Source organism: Rhincodon typus, chromosome 23 (genome assembly GCF_021869965.1).
Source record: "Rhincodon typus isolate 14 chromosome 23, sRhiTyp1.1, whole genome shotgun sequence".
NCBI lineage: Eukaryota > Metazoa > Chordata > Chondrichthyes > Orectolobiformes > Rhincodontidae > Rhincodon > Rhincodon typus.
Genome location: NC_063354.1, coordinates 9,821,978 through 9,845,084, shown reverse-complemented (window position 1 = coordinate 9,845,084; position 23,107 = coordinate 9,821,978). Strand labels below are relative to the sequence as shown.

The 23,107-nt window shown below is 39.2% G+C and overlaps 1 protein-coding gene across 3 annotated transcripts in view; it reads left to right on the top strand.

Moving 5' to 3' along the window:
* rnf213a (ring finger protein 213a) overlaps window positions 1-23,107 on the top strand; it is a 111,337-nt gene that overhangs the window by 55,257 nt on the left and 32,973 nt on the right. For all 3 annotated transcript variants that reach the window (XM_048610657.1, XM_048610658.1, XM_048610659.1), the window contains 9 exons: window positions 4,751-4,871; window positions 7,435-7,535; window positions 9,297-9,479; window positions 11,617-11,789; window positions 15,155-15,254; window positions 17,975-18,089; window positions 18,842-19,040; window positions 19,436-19,632; window positions 21,768-21,890. In XM_048610657.1, coding sequence (XP_048466614.1) covers window positions 4,751-4,871; window positions 7,435-7,535; window positions 9,297-9,479; window positions 11,617-11,789; window positions 15,155-15,254; window positions 17,975-18,089; window positions 18,842-19,040; window positions 19,436-19,632; window positions 21,768-21,890 — 1,312 coding nt within the window. The remainder of the gene's footprint in view (window positions 1-4,750; window positions 4,872-7,434; window positions 7,536-9,296; window positions 9,480-11,616; window positions 11,790-15,154; window positions 15,255-17,974; window positions 18,090-18,841; window positions 19,041-19,435; window positions 19,633-21,767; window positions 21,891-23,107) is intronic.

Sequence of the window (23,107 nt, the reverse complement as noted above, 5' to 3'; positions counted from 1 at the left end):
TGAAGTTTATTCTCATGTAATGATGAGCTGCCACACATAGCAGCTCTCATCCTATAATCCTATGACCACAAATTATTGCTCTTTCATTTTAGGTGGCTGGTCCTTAAATTATTGGCTCCATATTTGTTTGATATTCTGTTTCAAAGCTGCTCTACTTTACTACTTCTTTCTTTCTTCACATTCCACTTGTAAAACTTGTCTCCTATCTCCTACTCTCATCATCTCTTTAGTAAAGCACTAGGAAATGTTTTCTCTCAATCAGACTTGGCTGCATCACTTCTCAAAGAAGTAAACATGCAAACCGTATTTTAAATCAGTGACCTAGCGCAAGTTGAATTTACAGCTGTATATTTAAAGGTCTCTTCTCCCACAATTATTCTTTTGCTGATGCTGTATTTAATGTTAATTGATAGAAATTGTTGTTAAATGAACTAACACCTATGACAGTCCACAAAATAATGTGAAATGATAAGGGTTACTCTTGCAGAAGCATTTTGTTTAATTTCTTGTTCAAAACAAACAAAATTTACACAATACAGTCAGTGACCCTCCAGTCTTGTGCTACTGCAACTGTCCTCTGTTTTGTCCCTTTGGTGTCCCCAAAGGAAATTCTTGCAGCAATAATTTAAACATCTCAGTTTAATATGTGGCCAGTGATATTTCTCATCGAATAGTTACATCACCACAACATTTGTAATGTGTTTTTAATGTATGAGAATCATCACTAGGTACTTCACAGTGATAGGACAAATACTGAGATTCAGCCAATGGAAGACATGTTAGGAATGATGACTAAAAGGTTGGTTCAAAATTTTTTTAATGAGGATTAGAGGGAGTGTTTTACACAGACAATTTCACACAAACATTCAAATTAGGAGGAGGAATGGGTCATTTGACTCTCTAGTCTGCTCAAGTCATTTGGAAAGATCACGGCTGATCGCATCGTGACTTTAACTCTACTTCCTGTCTACTTCGTCCAGCCTTTGACTCCCTTGTTAATCAAGAATCTGCCTAACTCAACCTTAGAAGTATGCAATGACCCTTCCTTCACTGCTTTCTGGGGAAGAGAATTCCACAGATTCACAACACTCTGAGAGAAAATGTCTCCTCATCTGCATCTTAAGATTAGAGCTTCTAACAACTACATCAGTCAAAATTTGTAGAACACAGTGCTGCTGAATGGTAGTAAACTAGGAGGAGGTTAGAGATTTGGAAAGATGAAACCATGGAGAGATTTGAGTATTTCAGATTCAATTAGAGGCATTCACAGATTGGCAGCAAATGCAATATCAGCAATCAGCAAGATCAAACAATGCATGGCGGAGACTTAATGTAGGGGTTAGAATATGGCCAGCAAAATAATGGTTGCTGTGGAATTTAGAGGTGGTATGCCATTCAGGTGAGCTTAGTATCTGCTTGGAATGGAGTTACAGCAGATGTACTGCTACAAATTATTCTGCAGCAAACGGAGAATCAACAAAGTGTGGAGGTTTATAAATCATGCACTCATGCAGGAATCCAGAAAAGGCAAGAATGGATTTGGTGATATTTCATGACTAGCAAAGGTATATCATTCAGAGTGTCAAACATGCAGTAAGCAAGGCAAAAGTCACTTAATGGCAATTTAGCAAAATACAGAGCAGTGAAGGATCAGAGTTAGATTAACATAAAATGCAAATTTTTCAAAGCTAGTGTAGAGTACTGAGGAAGCTGTGGGCCACATAGTAAAATCTAGAAGCTCATCAGAGAATACAGCTTCCATACATAAATGAATAAAACTGAAAAACCAGCAATAGTTAGTTGCACGACACAAACAACAGCAACTCTAAACTGGAAAGCATTAACTTGAAACATATAAATTTTGGATATAAATACATAAATTTAAAAAGGAATTCGGCAGGGGGACTGGGACTGACTGAGTTGCTCCGAGTGGTCAAAGGCTTGATGGGCTGAATGGCCTCTTTCTAAACTGTTAATGACTTTATAAATACACATTGAAACAATTGTATTGTGGAGCATAGTCATAGCACCTGTCTTACATCGTAATCTAAGAGAGCAGCCTAGTCTGATTGAGGAATTTCAGAATTAAATTACATTTTAATGAAGTTCAAGCTGTTGATAAGAGTACAGAGAGAAAGAATGTAGAGAAAAATAAGCCAGGCCAGGAGCTGTGTAGAGGTGGCAGCAAATTCATAATATGAACTTGCAAATTTGTTCATTTGCAGCATTGTTAAAACCTAAGCATTTAGAGCAGTGAAAGTGAGAAACCTGGGAGCCAAAGGGTAAATATGATGAAAGATCAAGTTGCAGAAGGAAGGAGCTTCATTTTGAAGTTGCCATCCCAGGATATTATAGAGTCATAGGGCTGTACAGCATGGAAGCAAACCCTTCGGTCCAACTCATCCATGCTGACAAGACATTCAGCATTTGGCCCATAACCCTGTAAACCCTTTCTATTCATATACCCGCCTGGATACCTTTTTAAATGTTGTAATTGTACCAATCTCCACCACTTCCTCTGGCAGCTCATTCCATACATGCACCACCCTCTGCCCCTTAGGTCCCTTTTAAATTTTTCGCCTCTCACCTTAAACCTATGCCCTCCAGTTTTGGATTCCACTACCCTGGGAAAACACCTTGGCTAATTCACCCTATCTACGTCCCTCATGATTTTATAAATTTTTATAAGGTCACCCCTCAGCCTCTGACACTCTAGGGAAAATAGTCCCAGCCCATTCAGCCATTCCCTATAGCTCAAACCCTATAAGCCTGGCAACATCCTTGTAAATCTTTTCTGAACCCTTTCCAGTTTCACAACATTCTCCCTATAACAGGGAGACCAGAATTGCACGCAGTATTCCAAAACTGGCCTAACCAGTGTCTACTACATCCGCAACATGACCTTCCATCTCTTATACTCAATGCACTGGTCAATAAAGCCAAGCTTACCAAACGCCACTTTTGGCCTGGTTGTACTCTGAGGTAACCTTCTTAGCTGTCCACTATGCCACCAATTTTGGTGTCATTTGCAAACTTACTAACCATACCTGCTATGTTCACATCCAAGTCATTTATGTAAATGACAAAAAGTAGTGGACCCAGCACCGATCCTTGTGGCACACTGCTGGTAATGGGCCTCTAAACTGAAAAGTAACCCTCCACCAACACCCTCTGTCTTTTACCTTCAAGCCAATGTTGCATCCAAATGACTAGATCTCCCTGTTTTCCATATGATCTAACCTTGCTAACCAGTCTACCATGTAGAACCTTGTTGAACGCCTTACTGAAGTTCATATAGATCACGTCCACCACTCTGCCTTTGTCAATCCTCTTCGTTCCGAGACACGATTTCCCATGCACAAAACTATGTTGACTATCCCTAATCAGTCACTGCCTTTCCAAATACATGTAAATCCTGTCCCTCAGGATCCTCTCCAGCAACTTGCTCACCACCGACGTCAGGCTCACCGATCTATAGATCCCTGGCTTTTCCTTACCACTTTTCTTAAATAGTGGGACAAAGTTAGCCAATCTCTAGTCTTCCGGCACCTCACCTCTGGCTATCGATGATACACATATCTCAGCAAGGGACCCAGCAATCATTTCCCTAGCTTCCCACAAAGTTCTCGTGTATACCTGACCAGGTCCCAGGGATTTACCTACCTTTATTTTACCCTATTTTAAGATGTACAGCACCACCTCCTCTATAATATGGACATTTTTCAAGATGTCACTATTTATTTCCCCAAGTTCTGTAGCTTCCATATCCTTCTCCACAGTAAACACTGATGTAAAATGCTCGTTTAGTATCTCACCCATCACCTGCAGTTCCACACATAGACAGCCTTGCTGATCTTTAAGGGACCCTATTCTCTCTAGTTACCCTGTCGTCCTTAATGTATTTGTAAAATCCCTTTGGATTCTCCTTAACCCAATTTGCCTTGAGAAGAGAGAATGTGCTAAATAATAATTTGTAACAAATGGTCATTTTGCTTCCACCATTCATGCGACAGTTAGCTATTTCAGTTCCATGAGAAGATGTAGGTACCCAGAGCAGTGACTTACAATTATTTTCAAATATAAAATTTAACATGTATCAGTGTTATGTATGTAAAAGGGCTGTTTCACAGGTGAAAATGTCAAAGTGCTTTGTAATACTGTTCACCAACGATGTCTGTTTCAACAGTACTATGTTCATCTTGGCAATTACAATTGCCTCATAGGGGAGATATTTTCTGATCATTCTATTCAAAGATGTTATGACACACTGTTAGAGCAGGTAGGACTTGAACCTGGGCCTTCTGACCAGAGTTAGGGACACTACCACTGTGCCACCATGTCTCTAGTAATTACCTCACCATCTATTAGTTACGTGGAGGACAGCCCTGAGAAATTAAATTATAATAATAACAAACCTTTTTTTGTCTGTAAAATGAGAACACTGGCTATCAAAGCTACTATTCTGTTAAGTTTCTTAATCCAATCTGACATCAAGACTTCTGAATATATTCTTTAATTGTTGAATAGTATTCTTTTGAATTTGAAGTATCTATGAAATAACGTTCCTGTAAAGAGCTATTTTGAAGTTCATTGGTTTAAGGGAGCAAAGATAAGATTAATATAAATGACTAGCTTTCTCTAAAACAAATCAAGTTTTCAACTTCTTCACTGTAAACCTAATAAATACTTACTGCAATTAGAAGAAGAATCTCTTGCCTTTGCCTAGTCAGTGATGGTGATTGTATTTCAGAGCGGGATGGAGTCAAATATTTTCATTGTCACTCTTTGTGGAGCATGTGGTGCTGGGAGTTGAAGAAATTGATGACAGACTAAAGAACGTGGTTACAAAATTTGCTGGTTACCTTGGAAAGGTATCTCTTTTTTTATGTCTCATAATTACAGGAATAATTTCATGTGTTTGTGGAAATAAGTGCATCTGTAGTTTTCCTTCAGTTAAACCATAAAACTGTATAGCACAATTAAAACTTTAACTTTATGTTAACGAGCTAGTGACCTAAGAGTAATGATTAATATATTAGTTATTCAAACTGAAGGATCAGCTCATGAATGAGCATGATCTTGCTTAGTCTGAGCATTAACTTGACATTGTTTATGTAAGAAATGTGTGAAAAGGATAATGATTTTACAATAATGAAGGTAAGGTGGCAAGATACATGCCAGTTTATAGTTTAAAAATTCAGCTTATACAAATCTGTAGAAATGGCTCACCTTTATTTACAAAAAAGCTGAAAGAACTGCGGATGCTGGAAATCAGAAACAAACAGCTGGAAAAGCTTAGCAGGTCTGGCAGCATCTGTAGAGAGAAATCAGGGTTAATGTTTCCGGTACAGTGACCCTTCTTCAGAACTGATGGTAGCTAAGAAAAAGCAGAAGATAGGGTAGGGGAGGAGACTAAGAGCAAACAATAGGTGGAGATAGAGCCCAAAGTGAGAGAAGAAAAAGCTGGACAGACAAAGGAATAGATAATGTTCAGCCAGGAGAATGAATAGCTACTAATGGGGACTATTAGTGGCTAACAATGGGTTGTGTGTAATAGCAGACCATGTGATAACAAGAGGTAGTAGGAACTGCTGATGCTGGAGAATCTGAGATAACAAGGTGTAGAGCTGGATGAACACAGCAGGCCAAGCAGCATCAGAGGAGCAGGTAAGCTGACATTTCGGTCTGGACCCTTCTTCAGAAATGTGATAACAAGGCCAGATGTGTTGGGGTAAGGACATGGGAGAAGGTGCCTCAAGCCCTAAAATTATCATATTCGATATTGAGTCCGGAAGGTTGCAGAGTTCCCAAGCGGAAAAAGAGCTGCTGTTCTTCCAATTCAAAGGGGTGGCCATGGGTACCCACATGGACCCCAGTTATGCCTGACTTCTTCTGGGGTATGTGGAACATTCCTTGTTCCAGTCCTATTCCAGCCCCCATCCACAACTCTTTCTCTGGTATATTAGTCATATCATAAGTGCTGCTTCCTCTCTCGTCCGGAATTAGAAATGTTTATCAATTTTGCTTTAATTTCCACCCCGCTTTCACCTTCACCATGTCCATCTCTGACTCATCCCTTTCCTTCCTTGATATTTCTGTTTCCATTCCTGTAGATAGGCTGGCCACCAATATCCATTACAAGCCAGCAGACTCCTAGAGTTACCTTGACTGTACATCCGCACACCCTGCTTCCTATAAAGACTCTATTCCATTCTCCCAGTTCCTATGTCTCCATCACATCTGTTCTGACGATACCAACTTCAACAAGGAGTCCACAGCAATGTCCACCTTCTTCCTCAACTGATGATTCCCCAGCACCGTAGTTGACAGGGCCCTCAGCCAGGTCCGACCCATCTCCCACACTTCAGCCCTCACCCCTGTCTTCCCTCCCACAAAAGCGATAGGGTCCCCCTTGTCCTCCCACCAGCATGCACATCCAGAGGATGATTAGCTGCCATTTCCACCACCTCAAGCGGGATGCCACCACAGACACACATTCCCCTCCCCTCCCTTTTCAGCCTTCCACAAAGACCATTCCCTCCGGGACACCCTGGTCCACTTCTCCTTTGCCCCCAACATACCCCCATAGCTGCATGGCACCTTCCCCTGCAAGGTGTAATACCTGACTGTTTACTTCATCCCTCCTCAGTGTCCGGGTTCCCAAATACACCTTCTAGGTGAAGCAGTGCTTCACTTGCACTTCACTGAATCTAGTCTATTGCATTTGCTGCTCACGATGTGGCCCCCTCTACAATGGGGAAACCAAGCATAGACTGGGTGACCACTTCACAGAACACTTGCATTCTGTCCACAAAAAAGACCCCAAGCTTCCAGTTGCCTGCCACTTTAATACACTACCTTGTCCCTGGCCAGCATCTCTGATTCAGTTTTGCTGCAGTGCTCCAGTGAAGCTCAGTGCAAGCTGGAAAAACAGGACCTCTTTTTCTGCTTGGGAACTCTGCAGCCTTCTGGACTCAATATCATGTGCAACAATTTTAGGGCTTGAGGCACCTTCTTCCATGACCTTACCCCAGATACCAGGCCTTGTTATCACAAGGTATGCTACTACACACAACCCATTGTTAGCCACTCATAGTCCCCATTAGTAGCTATTCATTCTCCTGGCTGAACAGTCCCCAGTAACAGCTAAGCTGACTGTTATTCACTCCTTTGACTGTCCGACTTCTCTCTCTATGGGCTCTAACTCCACCTATTGTTTACTCCTTACTCCCTCCCCACACCATATCTTCTGCATAAAAAACAACTTTTTCCTGGATTTCATCAGTTCTGAAGAAGGGTCGCTGTACCCGAAACATTAACTCTGATTTTTCTCCACAGATGTTGCCAGACCTGCTGAGCTTTTCCAGCAATTTCTATTTTTGTTGTTACCATTATTTACAACCTGATTTGAAGCCTATTTTTCTACTCTTACAGAGTCTGCACAGCAATTCAGATGTAAGAACTCGAGATCCCTTTCAGGCTGTGATTAAGGTTCTAAGGGATTGTAAGGAAAGTGCAGGACGGGTCTTCTCTAGGTATGAGATTTTGTATTATAGTGATGAGGTGTATACATTATACCTATAAGTGATTGTAGATTGGTGCCTTTGCTGTATCTGTTATTGGTACTGGGTCCCTTCATGGCCATAGATCATTGAAGTAATCCAATATGGCTATGTTTCCATCTTGGAAAATCTCCTCACAATTTTGAAGATTTTTTGTATAGTCTAGAAGTCTTCATTTTAAATTAGTAGAATACCAAGTCTATTAAGCTGGATACTTCCTACATTAATTTATGCAGAAAGTGTATTATAACAGTGACACCAGATTTCACCTTTTAAATGAGGAATTATCTAGGAGTCAACTTTTTATTATCTAACAAGTTAATACGTTTGTGAGATAAAACAAATATTTGAAGAAAGGAAAATTTGAAATGGGATCTCCAAGAGATTGATTGGCAAATAAGTTTTTCTTTGGTCTATCAGTGATTAACAGAAATATTAGAAAGAAATATGACATTTGTGCATTGATTCTGAAGCATTCTTTTCAGCAATCCTAACCAGTGCAGCATTCCCAATTTGACCCAAATTGTGCTTCTGCTAGATTTTTACTGGCTTCCTTGCTTTTACCAGAGTCCACACCAATGTCATAAGATAAAATGTCTGCCCTTACAGTAAACTAAACAGCAGAACTGTTGTGTGGAATTTTCGTCATCTTCCTGACATCTCTGCAGTTCTATGTTAGAGCCCTGGCTGATTTTTAATTATTTTTATTTTTCTTTTATTCTTTTATCAATTTTGGTTTGGAGCTGTGAACTAAAGATGACATTTGGACTGTGGGTAACATCCAGTGTTAAAAAAAGAAATATATAGCAAACAAGCTTTTGTTTATTCATGAGGCCAGGCCTGGAAGTTAATTGCAGGTTGGTTCTTAATCAAAAGGTTCTGCAGACCTTTGTCACTGGGGAAGAGCATTATGCTTAAACAGATGGCAGAAATTGACTATTAATGAGGTCAGTATCTGGGAATTGGTTCCAGCAAGTCTGGAAAAGACGTAATGCTCAAGCAGATGGCAGTTATTGAATGGTAACTGGGACCTCATGGAGGAGACTGTCAGTGAGTGATCAGATTTTGAACTGGGTTTTAGACTGAGTTTTGGACTTTTTTTTTCTGTGAGAAAATGCCTGGCTTTTGATGCCACAGCATGAAGATTTGAAAGCTGTCTGCCTGTCCTTCCATGAGCAGCTCTTGGGAGCTTAGAGAAAGGAAAACTTAAGTTATAAGTATTATAGCCTTTCTCTGAGTGAACTGTAAAGATGACCCCAGTCAGCATCTTCAGAAAATCAATTAAGTCCATGCCTGTGGAATAACACATTGTGAAAACCCCTTAAGTAATCTCACCAGTTTTGTTATTTTATTTTTCCCTTACTTGTGTGTTATTTGTTTGTCTCTGTCTGTCTTTTGTATGAATGGACCTGAAAACAAAGTTTTGAGTTTAAAGCATAAACATTAACTAATTACATTGTTGTTTAATTTTGCTCTGCTAAAGTTATTGCATTGTTAATATATTGCTAAGAGTTTAGTTTAAACATTAAGTTGGTGTGTGGAATTGATTATTCACAGAGTCTGGCATTGGCTATTGAAAAGACTGCTTAGGAATTGTGGTCAGTTTGAGGGTCTTTTGAAGGTTTTAATTTTACTATGTTGCAAATACAGAGGCTGGTTTAGTTCAGCTGTCTCTCTCCGTGTTATAACATCTGCATTTAATTTTATTTTAATGTCCTGTTTGTTTTGTTACAGATTTGGCTTGGAACCATGTCCAGTTTGCTTAGGACAGCTCACCAAACCCGTGTTGCTTCCATGTGATCACATTTACTGTCAAGACTGTTTAAAGCAGTGGCTTGTTCCAGGCCAGATGTTTTGCCCACTCTGTTTAACGGCTCTGAATGACAACTTTGAAGTGAAGGTATCTGAAGAAATAAGGTACGTTTAAGAGGTCGGGAAAAAGTGTGTTTGTATTATTGTTTGTCTTTTGGGGGAAGTTAAAATAAAGAACAGCAATCAAAATTCTGTCATTTCATTATATTTCATGTGATGTAAGTAAGGTGACAAACTGTGCTGGGTATTCCAGGACCATCCTGGAGTTTGTTCTACCTCTGTCCACTTGGAGTATAGGCCATTGGCTGCACTTGAGCCAGACAGGCTAGGTAATTCTTTGGATTTGGTCTAGTTGGGATCCTCTGAGAATCAAACCCAGGGTGCAAGGAGTGTTGGGTCTGGCATATCCCATGGAGGTGCCTAGCAGGCCTAAGGGCGAGGTGAAGGGTCAAGTTAGGGGAAGGGGGGACATGCAAAAGAGATGGGGTATTGCTGGTCTTTAAAGCAGGCCACTCCATGGGTCTTGTCAATCCGCACAGACGCTGTCTCCCAACCCTCCGGCAAAGTGTTCCTTTATTTACACTCAGAAATGGTCACCTTGATTGCTGCGTCGCTGGCAAGGCCAGCATTCGTTCCCCAACCCTAACTGCTCCTGAGAAGGTGCTAAAAACATTTGTACATATGTGGATCAGCAATTTCATGATATTGTGATTGTTGTTACAATTTTGCAGGTGCTATTTTAGAATGATGAACCCGAACCAGATCCCAAACTCATTGCATATGGTTCAGACCATTTAACCAAGCAACAGCTTTTCTTTTAAGGAGCGTTTTTTTGTAGCTGCAGCACGTTTGTTATGTGAATCCTTGCACACCCTTGGTCTTCAATAATGCAATTGAGTCTTAACATCCAAACTTCTAGTGCAAGTGTCCGCATTTAAGTGAAAAATCAGTAGTTTTTGGTTTTAAATGTTTTTTTAAATTAAAATTGAGTCAGTTGTTTGCATGAAATTTGTTTGATTTTCCCACCTCACCATATTTTTGTTTGTAAAACATACTAGTCACAGACCAAAGCTGTATCATTCACACTAATTTGTGATGATTCCCTGTTGATTTACACAAACTTTAGCATCTGTTGTGCAAAATAGTGCTCTCTTAATATGTCAGTTAAGACAGAATTGTATTCACTTCTGCATCTTCACTTGCTGCAAATCATACTATGCTTTGAATGCAATCTCAAAGAAAATTGCATTTTCTGGGCTCATCATTTATAAGAATGACTGTAAAAGAAATGATTAAATCACAGAGTTGTTCTAGCACAGAAAGAACATTTAGATCGTATTCCAAGCAAGCAGTTCACCTGATGCCGTTCTCTAGCCTTTACCTCGGAATCCTGCATGTTTTTGTTAGTCCGAGCACAGCCTATTTTCCTTTTGAATGCTGCAGTTGAACCTGCCTTCACACTGTCCAACAATATATTTCAGATCTTGGCCTCTTTGAGTAAACACCTTTTTTCTCATGTTGCTTTCACTTCTTTTGTCAGTTACTTTAAATCCCTACCTTCTCATTGACACTCCTTCACTGAGTGGGAGAAGTTGTTCCCCGTCTACTCTATCCAGCCCTCTCATGATTTTCAATACCTCTGTCAGATCTCCTCTCTACATTTTTTCCAAGGATAACATTCCCAGTTTAACCTTTCTGTCTTCGTAATTGAAATTCCTCATCCCTGAAACCATTTCGTGAATCTTTTCCATAGCCTATCTGATACCTTCATGTCTTTCCTGAAGTGTGGCGTCCAGAAACTGGATTCCCTACTCCAGCTGAGACCAGACTAGTATAAGTAACCTAAAGCTAGTTCAACATGACCTCTTTGCTCTTGTTAATTACTTAATGGACATAGCCATCCTGAACCTTCTGCTCTTGCAATTCTTTTAGAATTATGACTGTTATGTTTATAATGTTTCTCCATGTTGCCAAACTAACACACTTACATTTCTTCTCATTGGAATTCATCTGCCACCTGCCCACCCATTCCATATATCAATATGTCCTTTTGAGGATCTACACTGTGCTCGTCACAGTCTACAATGCGTACAATTTTTGAATCATCTGCAGACTTTGAAATTGCATTCTGTACACTTGCACAAGGGCTAGGTCATTAGGGAAAACATTTTATGTAGCTGTTTGTGTGTTCAGTTCTATGTTCCTATTGCTTTTTCTTAATGTGTGCTCTTGACTTTTACAGAGAAGCTGTTGAAAAAAATGCCATCTTTCGCAAGAGGTGTGATGCATTTTTCATAGCTCTGGTTTCCATGGTCTGTTTCAAAGATAATTCACCGCCGACAAAAGAAGTCGTTACTGACCTTCTGTCACAACTGGTTACTGAAAAGGAGGTATCTATCAAGATCTTGGGCACAGGTGTGAAAAGTCTTATTTTTCATATTTTTTTTGGTGAGTTGGAGATAAAGCATTTTTGGTGCCCAAATTCTGTCTGTCATTCTACCTTTCTGCACTGATGATATTGATGTATTTGGAGTTAGATTCTACAGGTTTCTTTCAGTATCTCAGTAATGGTTTAGTTGGTAGCACCCTTATAGAATCATAGAATCCCTACAGTGTGAAAGCAGGCCATTCAGCCCATCGAGTCCACACCGATCCACAGAGCATCCCATCCAGACCGACACCCCTACTCTTTTCTTGTAACCTGCATTTCCCATGGCTATTCCATCTAGCCTGCATATCCATGGACTCTATGGGCAATTTAGCATGGCCAATCCACCTGACTTGCACATCTTTGGACAATGGGAGGAAACCAGAGCACCCAGAGGAAACCCACGCAGACGTGGGGAGAATATGCAAACTCCAAACAGAACTGTTGCCTGAGGGTGAAATTGAACCTGCATTCCTGGTGCTGTGAGGCAGCAGTGCTAACCACTGAGCCACTGTGCCATCCAAACTCATGACATTCTGGGTTCAAGACCCAGTCCAGAGCTTAAGCACTTTCGCTGACAGTCCTCTGCAGTACTGACAGATTGCTGTGGTGTTTAGGGTGCTGTCTTTTGGTTAAGACATTAAGCTGTATTCTCAGTTGATCATGAAAGATCCCATGACGCCATATCCAAGCACCCTAAGGAGTTATTCCTGGTGCCCTGGCCAATATTTATCCCTCAATATACATCACTAAAACAGATGATCAAATTAATGTCTGTTGGAATTTGCTTGTGCAAATTGACTGCTTTGTTTCCATATTACTGTAGTGATTATGCTCCCTGAGATATCATGAAAAATACATAGCCTTTTGTTTTAAACCTTGTCCAATAATCCCAATACTAATGAGTTTTCTTGTTTGACTGAAAACCATACCTAGGAACAGTAACATTAGTAGGTGTATTACTGGTAATTCTGGATGAATGATCCAGAAGCATGAGAAATGAGACTACCAGAGAGCATACAGAGGATATTTATGAGAATGATGGCTGAACTAGTGAATCTTAGCTGGAGGCGATTAGGCTGGAGTTGTTTTCATTGGAACAGCAAAGGCTGAAGGGATATTTAATTGAACTGTGTAAAATTACATCAGGTTGAATAGAATAGATAGAAGAGCCTAGTTCTGTTAGTGTGAGGCCAGTAACCTCACACTAAGAGATTTAAAGTAAAGCTGGAAGGATGGGAGGGCAAGTTCAACCAAAATGTTTTCACCTAGAGAGTTGTAGGGATGGTAGAGGCAGAAATCCTTGATACCTTTTTAGAAATGCTTGTTTGAACATTTGAAGAGACATAACCTACCTATTATCCACCTATGAGAAGCTGGATAGTGTATTTAGGTCAATTAGCTGTTTTTCAACTTGCTCAGCTGCTATTTTCTAAAGTGACTCTTTCTATCCTGTAAATTTTGATAATTCTAGTTAGTTTTCCTGCTGACTGGTCTCTATGGATGTTAGCTGGCTATTTATTCCCCAGTATGCTGCAGGCCAATTTGGTTCTAGCCATGCTTCGTATTCCCACAACAGCTTGTAGCACTCGTCACTGAGCAGTACTCAGCATGTTAGCCCAAGTCCTTGGCTTTAGCACAGGAATCTTATAATCAATTGTATTCTTTTTCCCTTATGTTACCTCGGCTGAGTCTTTGAACGAAACTTCAAATCTTCCTCATCTGTTATGGTCCATACACATTAATCCTTCACGTTATGTCTTCTCCCTTTCATTTCATAATCATTGTCACTGTTAATTCACGATAACAGAAGGTATGATGAAGGATACTGACGTAGTTGAAAGACCCTATATACAATGGACGATACAATAAGGGGAGGTGATGGCCTAGTGGTATTATCACTGCACTGTTAATCCAGAGACCCAGATAATGTTCTAGAGACCTGGGTTCGAATCCTGCCATGGCAGATGGTGGAATTTGAATTCAATAAAAATATCTGGAATTAAGAATCTAATGATGACCATGAATCCATTGTCGATTGTCGGAAAAACCCATCTGGTTCACTAATGTCCTTTAGGGAAGGAAACTGCCATCCTTACCTGGTCTGGTCTGGTCTACATGTGATTCCACACCCACAGCAATGTGGTTGAGTCTAAACTGCCCTCTGGGCAATTAGGGATGGGTAATAAATGCTGCCTAGCCAGCAACGCCCTCATCCCGTTAATGAATAAAGAAAAAAAAAATGTATTTGAACACTTTGAGTCGAATTTCTACTCAAATTTGAGAAACAGCACAAAAGTGTCCTTAGTTTAGTTCTAAATTTATACTCTTAAGTCAGACAATCCAAAGGCTTGGTGGCTTGAGAAGTGAGAGATTAGGATACTTATAGATGAATATATGAAATTCAATCAGCCTGCATTGTTAGGTTGGTGTAGAGGGAGCTTTCCTGTAGATCCCTGTGCTTCACTTGATTTAGAAATAATGAAAGCTGACAGCATGCATCCGAAATGGAAATGTTACCCAACAGTGACTCAGAATTCGCAAATACCCAATAGTGGAGCAGTAGATGACAAGGCAATGGGGTGACGTGGGAAAACCCTTTGGTGTGATAAAAACAAGTAAGTAACACCATTGGTCGATTTCAAAATAGTCATGAGAATGATTGTGATAGTGAAAGTTTTTTTTTCAGTGACAATTTCGTATTTGATATTTTGAATCATCATTTTCATGAAAATGGTATATCATACTACTGAGTCTTGTGGTGTTGTCCATTGGACATCTTGCTGCTTGGAATAAAAAAAACAAAGTTGCTGGAAAAGCTCAGCAGGTCTGGCAGCATCTGTTAAGGAAAAAGAGTTAACGTTTCGGGTTCAGTGACCCTTCCGCAGAACAGTTCTGAGGAAGGGTCACCAGACACGAAATGTTAACTCTGTTTTTCTCTTCACAGATGCTGCCAGACTGGCTGAGCTTTTCCAGCAACTTTGTTTTTGTTCCTCATTTACAGCATCCACAGTTCTTTCGTTTGCTGCTTGGAGTCATTGTTTAAGAGGTTCTATCATATTGGCTGTAGAACCATTTTCATTGTAGATTAGTTCCTTCTTGTTGAAGTAAAGCTGTCAGTTTGACTAGGTAGTTCACCTGGTCTGGTAGAATCTGCTAAAACCCCTTTGTCCTGCAACTTCCAACTCCAACCACAAGCCAACTCCCTTGGAAGCAAATGCTCTAATTGCCTAACATAGATCATCTTACCATCAGCATTATAAAGCATACAAGTCTTGTATCTGTCTCAGGCGTGCCACTGTTAACTTACTTTTTCTTTTACATCAGATTGTTGTTTTGTGTTTTTCTTTAGATCGTCAATATCATACCAGAACCCTTTCACCATTTGATGACTCAGTTGATCGAAATCCTGTTGTCCGTTCCGTAGTACTTAAACTGCTATTAAAGTACAGGTATTACCTAACGATAGGTTGAAGAGCTGTAGCATTTTTCTCTAGATGTTATCTGTTTTGCGAATCCAGAAACAGTTATGAAAGAAGAGTAGTGTTGTACATTAATTGAGCTCTCTTTGTCATTATTCTCACCATGGTCCTTAATCCCACATGACGTTTATATGAAGTGTAAACAGTGATTAGGGATTTTAGGAAGTTAGCTGCAGCCACATCCTTCTATGAACAGTCTTAACTGGTAATGGTATTTTTTAATGGGTGGGTTAAATATCTCTGGATCCAATTCATATGTCTTGATGTTACTGATGCAGGTCTAGACTCTTAATTCTCTTGGTAGTCAGCATCTGTTTAATGAATATCGAGATTCAGTTATCAGTGTTTCAGCAGAGCTAGTACATACATTACTTTTAGGTAAGGTCTCCCGCTTAACACTGAAAAGAGCAGCAGATTTTTTTTTAATCAAAAGAATACTGTGTACAGACTTGATGTGCTTTGTACAATTCTGGTTGCCCTGCTATAGGAAGGATATTATTAAACTGGAAAGAGTGCAAAAAAGATTTATAAGGATCTTACCAAGGCTGGAAAGTTTGAGTCATTAGGAGAGGCTGGATAGGCTGCGACCTTTTTTCCTGAAGCATAGGGGAATTCAAAACTAGACGGCAAAGGATTAAGGTGAGAGGGGAAATGTTTAAAAGGCACCTTAGGGGCAACTTTTTCACACACAGGATGGTGTGTTAATGGAGCGAGCTGCTGGAGGAAGTGGTAACGGTGGGTGCAATTACAACATTTAAATGACATTTGGACAGGTACATGGAGAGGAAAGGTTTAGAGGGATTCGGGCCAAACGCAGGCAATGGGACTAGTTCAGTTTAGGAAACCTAGTCGGCAGAGACAAGTTGGGCCTGTTTCTGTGATGTTTGACTCTATGACTTTAAAAGTAGAGTGGACAGATTAGAGAGTTTGTACAGTTATTCATCATCTCCCAATTGTTCTTTAGCAATTAAATTTCTGTTCACAATTTAATGGGTATGTACGAAAGCCCACAGCTTGTTTACTCCCCCAAATACAGATTTCCTGAAAGATTGTTATTCCAGATGACTTGGATGTGATTATTGTTTTTATCTTGTTAGTAAAATCATCAACTGAATTTGAATGTATTTAATTATTTCATTGGTGGCATTCTGCAGGGTTGATTGTCATGTTTAACTTGTCAATTTTTGAGAATTTTCATGCAAGTTGTATCAGATCTTATGTTTTTTTTTTAGTTTTCTTTCCAAGATTTGACTAGTTGCTTTGAAGTAGTTAAAGTGATCTCTGGCGAATTGGAAAACTGCAGGAAGGTTGTTGATTTCAGAAAACAGTGGCAGTGGAGACAGAAAGCGGAAAGCCATAGGCCATCTAATATCTGTTTTTGGGAAAATGAAAATGTAGCAGCAAGAAATTTTGAAACAATGAGGCAGAGTCAGAGTGGTTTTGTGAAAGGCAGATTTGGTGAAAGGCAGATTTGTTCGAGCTGTTTGAGAATGTAACAAATAGGGTGGATAAAGTGTACCAATAGATGTAGTGTATTTTGATTTTGAAAAGGCATTTGATAAAATGCCACCATGGCAATTGGTGAGATATCTCTGGAGTGTAAAGCTTGTCTGCGTTACGGTGACCATTACAACCATCATCACGTTCATTAATGTTCTTTAGACAAGGAAATCTGCTATCCTTACCAGTCCTGGCCTACGTGCATCTCCAGACTGTAAACAATGTCAACTCTTGTATTTCCCTGAAATGGTTTAACAGGCCACTCGGCTCAAGGACAATTGGGGATGATCATTACCTGCCGTCTTGCCAGTGATAATCACATCCCACAAAACAATCTCTAAAAAAAGTTAGAGTTGCTCCGTAAAATAAGAGGGTGCGGAGTTGGGGTGACAAATTAACTTTGATTAGCTAACTAGCAGCAAATAGTGTCAAGATAAATGGGCCACTTTTAGGTTAGCATACTGTACCTAGAGGTATGTCACAGGGATTACTGCTGGGGCCTCAACTATTTGCAGCCTATAATAATGACTAAGGACATTGGTGAGACCACCACTGGAGTACTGTGCATTGCTTTGGTCTCCTCGCTTAACAAACGATATATTGCATTGGAAGCAGTTCAAGGAAGTTTCAGTAGGCTGATTCCTGGGATGAAGGGGTTCTAATATGTGGAAATATTTCCATAATTTCATTGGAGTTCAGAAGAATGAGAGGTGAGCTTATCGGAGGTGAGCTTATTGAAACTTATGATTTTGAGGCGGTTTGACAGAGTAGATTCGAAGAGGATATTTCCACTCTGAGGAATCCAGAGCCAGGAGGTAAAGTGTAAAAATAAAAATGGAGATTAGAAAGAATTTCATGTTAATCTTTCTCTCTTTGGAAACGAATTCAGTAGAGGCTGAATTGCTACATATATTCAAGCCCGAGTTGGGATAGATTTTTGATCTACCAGGGAGTCAAGGATTATAGGGAACAGGTAGGAAAAGGGAGTTAAAGCCTCATCAGATCAGCTATTATTTTATTGAATGGTAGACCAGGCGTGCCTACATCTATTTCTTACGAACTTTTTAAAAATTCTGTCTTAATTTTCAATCACATTCACTAGTGTAATGTTTTAGGTTTTCCCTGATATTGTAGCTGTATATTGTGCCTTTTCAATGACACATTAACTGAAGTAACTGTTCTTCTTCCAGTTTTGATGACATTAAGGATTACTTGCAGCAGTATCTTTCTGCAGTTCAAAAATCAAACATTCTCAATCAGAAAGATCGGACGGAATTCTATGCACTGTTTTTGAATTGTTTGGAGGTAAGGTTGTTTTCTCTTATTGGTGTTAATGCTATAAGCAGCTTAGATCATAAATCATACTTATTGCTAAATATTCCAAAATGGATTCCTAATTCTTCAGCAGTAACAAATATAAGACTTTAAGTTTTATACGATGCTGTGATTGAAAGTCTATCACGTGACTCCGGAATGCATAGGTTATTTGCTGATAAGTTAAGTCATTAGCACCATTGCTTTTGAGTCAGAAAGTTTTAAGTTCAAATTACAATCAATGGTATAATTACACTTCAGTTGCGACATTAAACTAACACCCAGGCGTTGGGCTTTTATGTCCACCCAAGGGCCTTGGGTGAACGTAAAAGGTCCTACAGCAATAATTGATGTACAGGGAAGTGCCTAGTCAATATTAATCTCTCCATCATTATCAGTAAAACGAAGTATTTGGTTATTGTTACAACTGTTTGTGGGACCTTGCTGTGTGCACGTTGTTCACTGTATTTCCTGCATAACAACAGTAACTACATCTGATGTAATATGTTGCCTGTCAAGGAGTTTGAAATATTCTGAGCTCATGAAGGGTGCTCTTTAAAAGCAAGTTTTTTCTTCCATACTTTTTCAGACAGCAAATAATTAAGACATAAATTCACTTGAACTCAACACAAGTTGAAGAAATGGCATCACAGCAGCACAGCCCCATTACTAAAAGTCTTAGTCCAAAAAATTCAGCATGTCAGAAAAATTATTATTAACCAGTTTTCTCCTACTTCCTTCAGGATTCTATGTATGAAAAATCCCAGTTTTGCACAGTACAAGAGAAAGTTGCTTATCTGGTCCAGGAAAGAGATTTCCTTCAGAAGTACATTAAACACAAGAGTTCTCAGACTACAATAGAATCCTTACAGCTAATTGCCAGAATTCGACTTTGTTTTGACATGGCTTCACAACTTCTGTGTGAATCACACGACACATTTGGTAACGCTTGTTTTTGGTTTAAATAATGTTTAATATTTTCTCTGTTATCCTTCCAACTCTGTCCAACTGGACTACTCAACAAAATAATCAAATGAGTCTGATTTGTGCGTGCAAATCGACTAGTCTGTAAAGATTCTGTGATATAAAACCAGGAAGGTTATTTGTTATCGGCAGAATAAGAAATGTCATAAAAGATTAGTGTTAATTGTCAGGAGGACTGGTATATCAGTCATGATAGATGCTCCCCATTGCCTTTATCATAAATAATCTACTGATACTGACTGTCTAGACTTGTGTAAATGATGACTTTGTTGAATACTGTAAAGTGATAAGTGTAGATAATTTCTTATACTGACTCATGTTATAAATTTATGTTTCTTAATTTATAATTTCAGCTAATGATTTAGGATATGTTGATGCAAAGAGCAAATTTTTGGGCCAGTTAAAAAATGTGCTTCATAACTACAAAAATGATTGGTTCCGGATTTACCTTGTGCGAAAGCTGTGCAGTCTAGGTGGAATGGAGTTTGTCCAGCAGCTGTTAATGGATGATCAATTTGCATGGCTATTTCCAGAGCAAGTTATTCAACAGGTACAAACCAGTAATCTATTTAATTTCTTGTGTCACTGATTATTTAGTCAAGGTAGTATAATTGCTATCTTAGTTCATAATTCACAAGAATACAAATTCCCTGAAAGGTTAGTTGTGAATACTTGTAATACTTATTGGATAAAATATTGCTCAGAAAGGTATATTAAAATTATAGGTATCACTGATTTATATTCATCAAAATCCAAATGAAATATCAAAAGTACAAAATAAAAACCAAAAGAACTCTGGATGCTGTAAATCAGGAACAAAAACAGAAGTTGCTGGAAAAGCTCAGCATGTCTGGCAGCATCTTCCTCAGAACTGTTCTGGGGAAGGGTCACCGGACCCGAAACGTTAACTCTGATTTCTCTTCACAGATGCTACCAGACCTGCTGAGCTTTTCTGGCAACCTCTGTTTTTGTACCAAAAGTACAAATTGTTTTCAGTGTAGGGCCATTAGGAATATAATGTTGAATAAACTCTCTCAAAATCTAGAATTTTTTAAAAACACGTACTAAACAGTAACATATCAATTCAAAACACTTTCACCTGGCAGTCTCTCTGTAAAGATGAGTGCACTCCTAACATTGGCAAAATTCCTGTGGAGGCAGAAGGTGGCCTTAAGTAGTCACTGGGTTGGACAGTTGAGCTGCCACCGTTCCCACTGCTGGAAATCTGTTATGGTCATACTAAGACTCGTCCTGACACCTGCCCCTTCTCTCCTGCTGCAACTTGTGATTTTAAAAAAAATTTATTTCATTTATGGGATGTGGGCACCTGTGGCCAGACCAACATTCATTGTCCATCCCTAATTGCCCATAGGACAGTGAAGAGCCCCTCGTGAATCTGGAGGTCACAAGCTGGCCAGACCAAGTAAGGTTGGCTGATTCCTTCCTTAAAGGATGTTAGCAAATCAGGTGGATTTTTCCAACAATCGACAATGATTTCATGATCATCATTAGACTCTTAATTCCAGCTATTTATTGAATTTAATTTTTAATTTTTTTAATTGACTTCAAATTCTACCATCTGCTATGACAAGATTTGAACCCTCGTCCCCGGAACCTGGGTCTCTGGATTAATAGTTTAGCAATAGTAGATTAAGTTCATCAGCTCCCTTTCGGGTAGCACACGCAAATGCGAAATCTGCTGAAGACCTTGTGTTACAGTTGCTGAGCTTGGGCACAATACGGTTAGCTTTCTAGATATTCCTTAATTTCCTTCTAATAGTCTCACCTTTTAGCCACAGCTATAAAGATAATATATCACATTGACTCTATGACTTCACTTTTGATTGAACTAACTCAGTCCAGCTTGACATACCTGAGAATTGCTTCATGATAAAAGCCGCACCTACTTGGACAGAAATGTGAACACAGGGAGATATATGCTGGGACATTAGTATTTCACTAGACTATTTTATTATTAGTCACATCCTTTTGGTGGTGTTGCAACAAATACTGAAAAAGTCTCTATTAACCTCAAAATGGAGCTTGCATTTCTTTATTAGATCATTCCTGTACATATTCCTAATAACTGTACTTCAAACCATTTCTGAGCCATGAAACTCTTCAAAGTATCCTGGGATTAGAAAGGTACTCCATAGCTGCAAATTTTCTATTTTGTAGTATGTAGGTACAATGGAATGGACACTGTTGATTTAGAGCCAGGAAATGATCTTCCCTGCTTCTGTTGGAAAGTGCCTATCTGTGGATGCCAAGAAAGAGAAACAATTAAGCTTTGCTATCAAGTTGTTCAGAATTAAATAACCTGCTAACAGCTATGGTTACACATAGCAGACGGTCTTTTTGAACCACATTCAGGTGACTAAGTTCCCATAGAAACATAGTGTGAAATAATCTATAGCTGTTAGAGAAAGGGCTTTGGACAAAAAAAAGTAGAAATGGTAAATATGTTATAGAGAAACAATAAAGTTGTCCTAGTCCCAGCAGACATGGGGCTGCTCTCTCATTAGAGAGCCACAACTGGTGGTGAGTTTAATCTCAGAGTCTCCATGCTTCATGAAAGGTTGAGAAGGCAGGACCTTCATGGAAACCTCAGCCGGTGTAGAAGTGCAGAGAAATATTGTATTGTTGGTCAAAAATGATCATACTCTGTACTGTTGTTGATTTCAGAGAGATAATCCTGGACAAATTGATCGTTACCTTGTGTATGGTGAAAATTATAAACTTATTCGTGATGCTGTTGGCAAGGCCATTCTTGAATGCAAGACTAAAAGCATTGCTGAAGCTCACAAGGTGAGTTGGAACATCTGAACACAAGATGCACTCTGAAGCCAGCGGCAACTTTTGCTTTTAATCAAATGAACTAGCAAACAAGTAGCACACAAAGCTAGCAGTTTGCCAGTGTAGAAAGTTGCCTGTTATCAGGTCCTTTAATAAATGTGGGAACTTAGTTGGTTGTCTTTAACACCAAACTCATTCCTTTCACCTTGAAAATGATACTGTGGGTTAATAATGTATGGATGCCGATGTTTCCCTGACTTACATTATATTGGAGACATTAACCTATTAAAACATTAATTGGTTACTGATTCCACTAAAGTAACAGAAGACTTCAAATACACTCCTACAGTGTAATTTGAAAACCACTTTTAAAGATAAGTAACTGAATGTAAATCTTGAAAAAAATCTTTTAAAGCCTTGAAACACTCTGGCTTGCTGTCTTTTGTATTTTTAATTTTACTATACATGAAGGAATTGCTCATCTGAAACTCATCCTCTAACATGTTTGATACCACTGTAAGGTTTGACTTGACTGGCTCACAATATACTGGTTTATGCTGAGGTATCGAAGTTTCTAGGCAGAAATCCATCAGATGCCATAATTGGTTGACTTAGCAAGTTATGATGAGCTTTGCTGTCAAATAGTAGCAGACTCTCAGCGTTAGATTGTATATTTTCTTGGGTTAAGGCATATTAATGATGTTGAGGTATAATTTTGAAAGATGTATGTAAGATTCACTGTTTTACTAGGTCTTTTTGGATTTAGATATTTTTAATCATTCCATTCAGACGTGCTATAAACATGTCTGGTGTCAGGTGAAACTTGAACCTTCCGATCCAGAAGTAGGGACATTACCACTGAGCCACAAGAGCCCTTTCTTTGGATCTGTTGAACTTGCTATTAATACCACGAGTAGCTGTAGGAGAATCAGGCGATGACTGTCAATTGATTAATTGATATCTGGATGTATAAAAGAGTAACCACTGGTCTGGTTTAGTCAATAAACTCTGCACAGAGAATATCAATGTCTCTTAGAAGCTGAATCTTATTTTTTTGGCTGTCAGTTTTGTTGAGTTTCATTGAGTGGCGCTTTCTGCAAGGCACATTGTATCTTCTCATTGTAACTTACCAAACTCACTTCATTAACTACTTACTATGGTGCTCCCTATGGTACCTCTCTCGCATGATTCTGGTGCCATCCTACCACCTGGCGCTCCTGGAATAATAC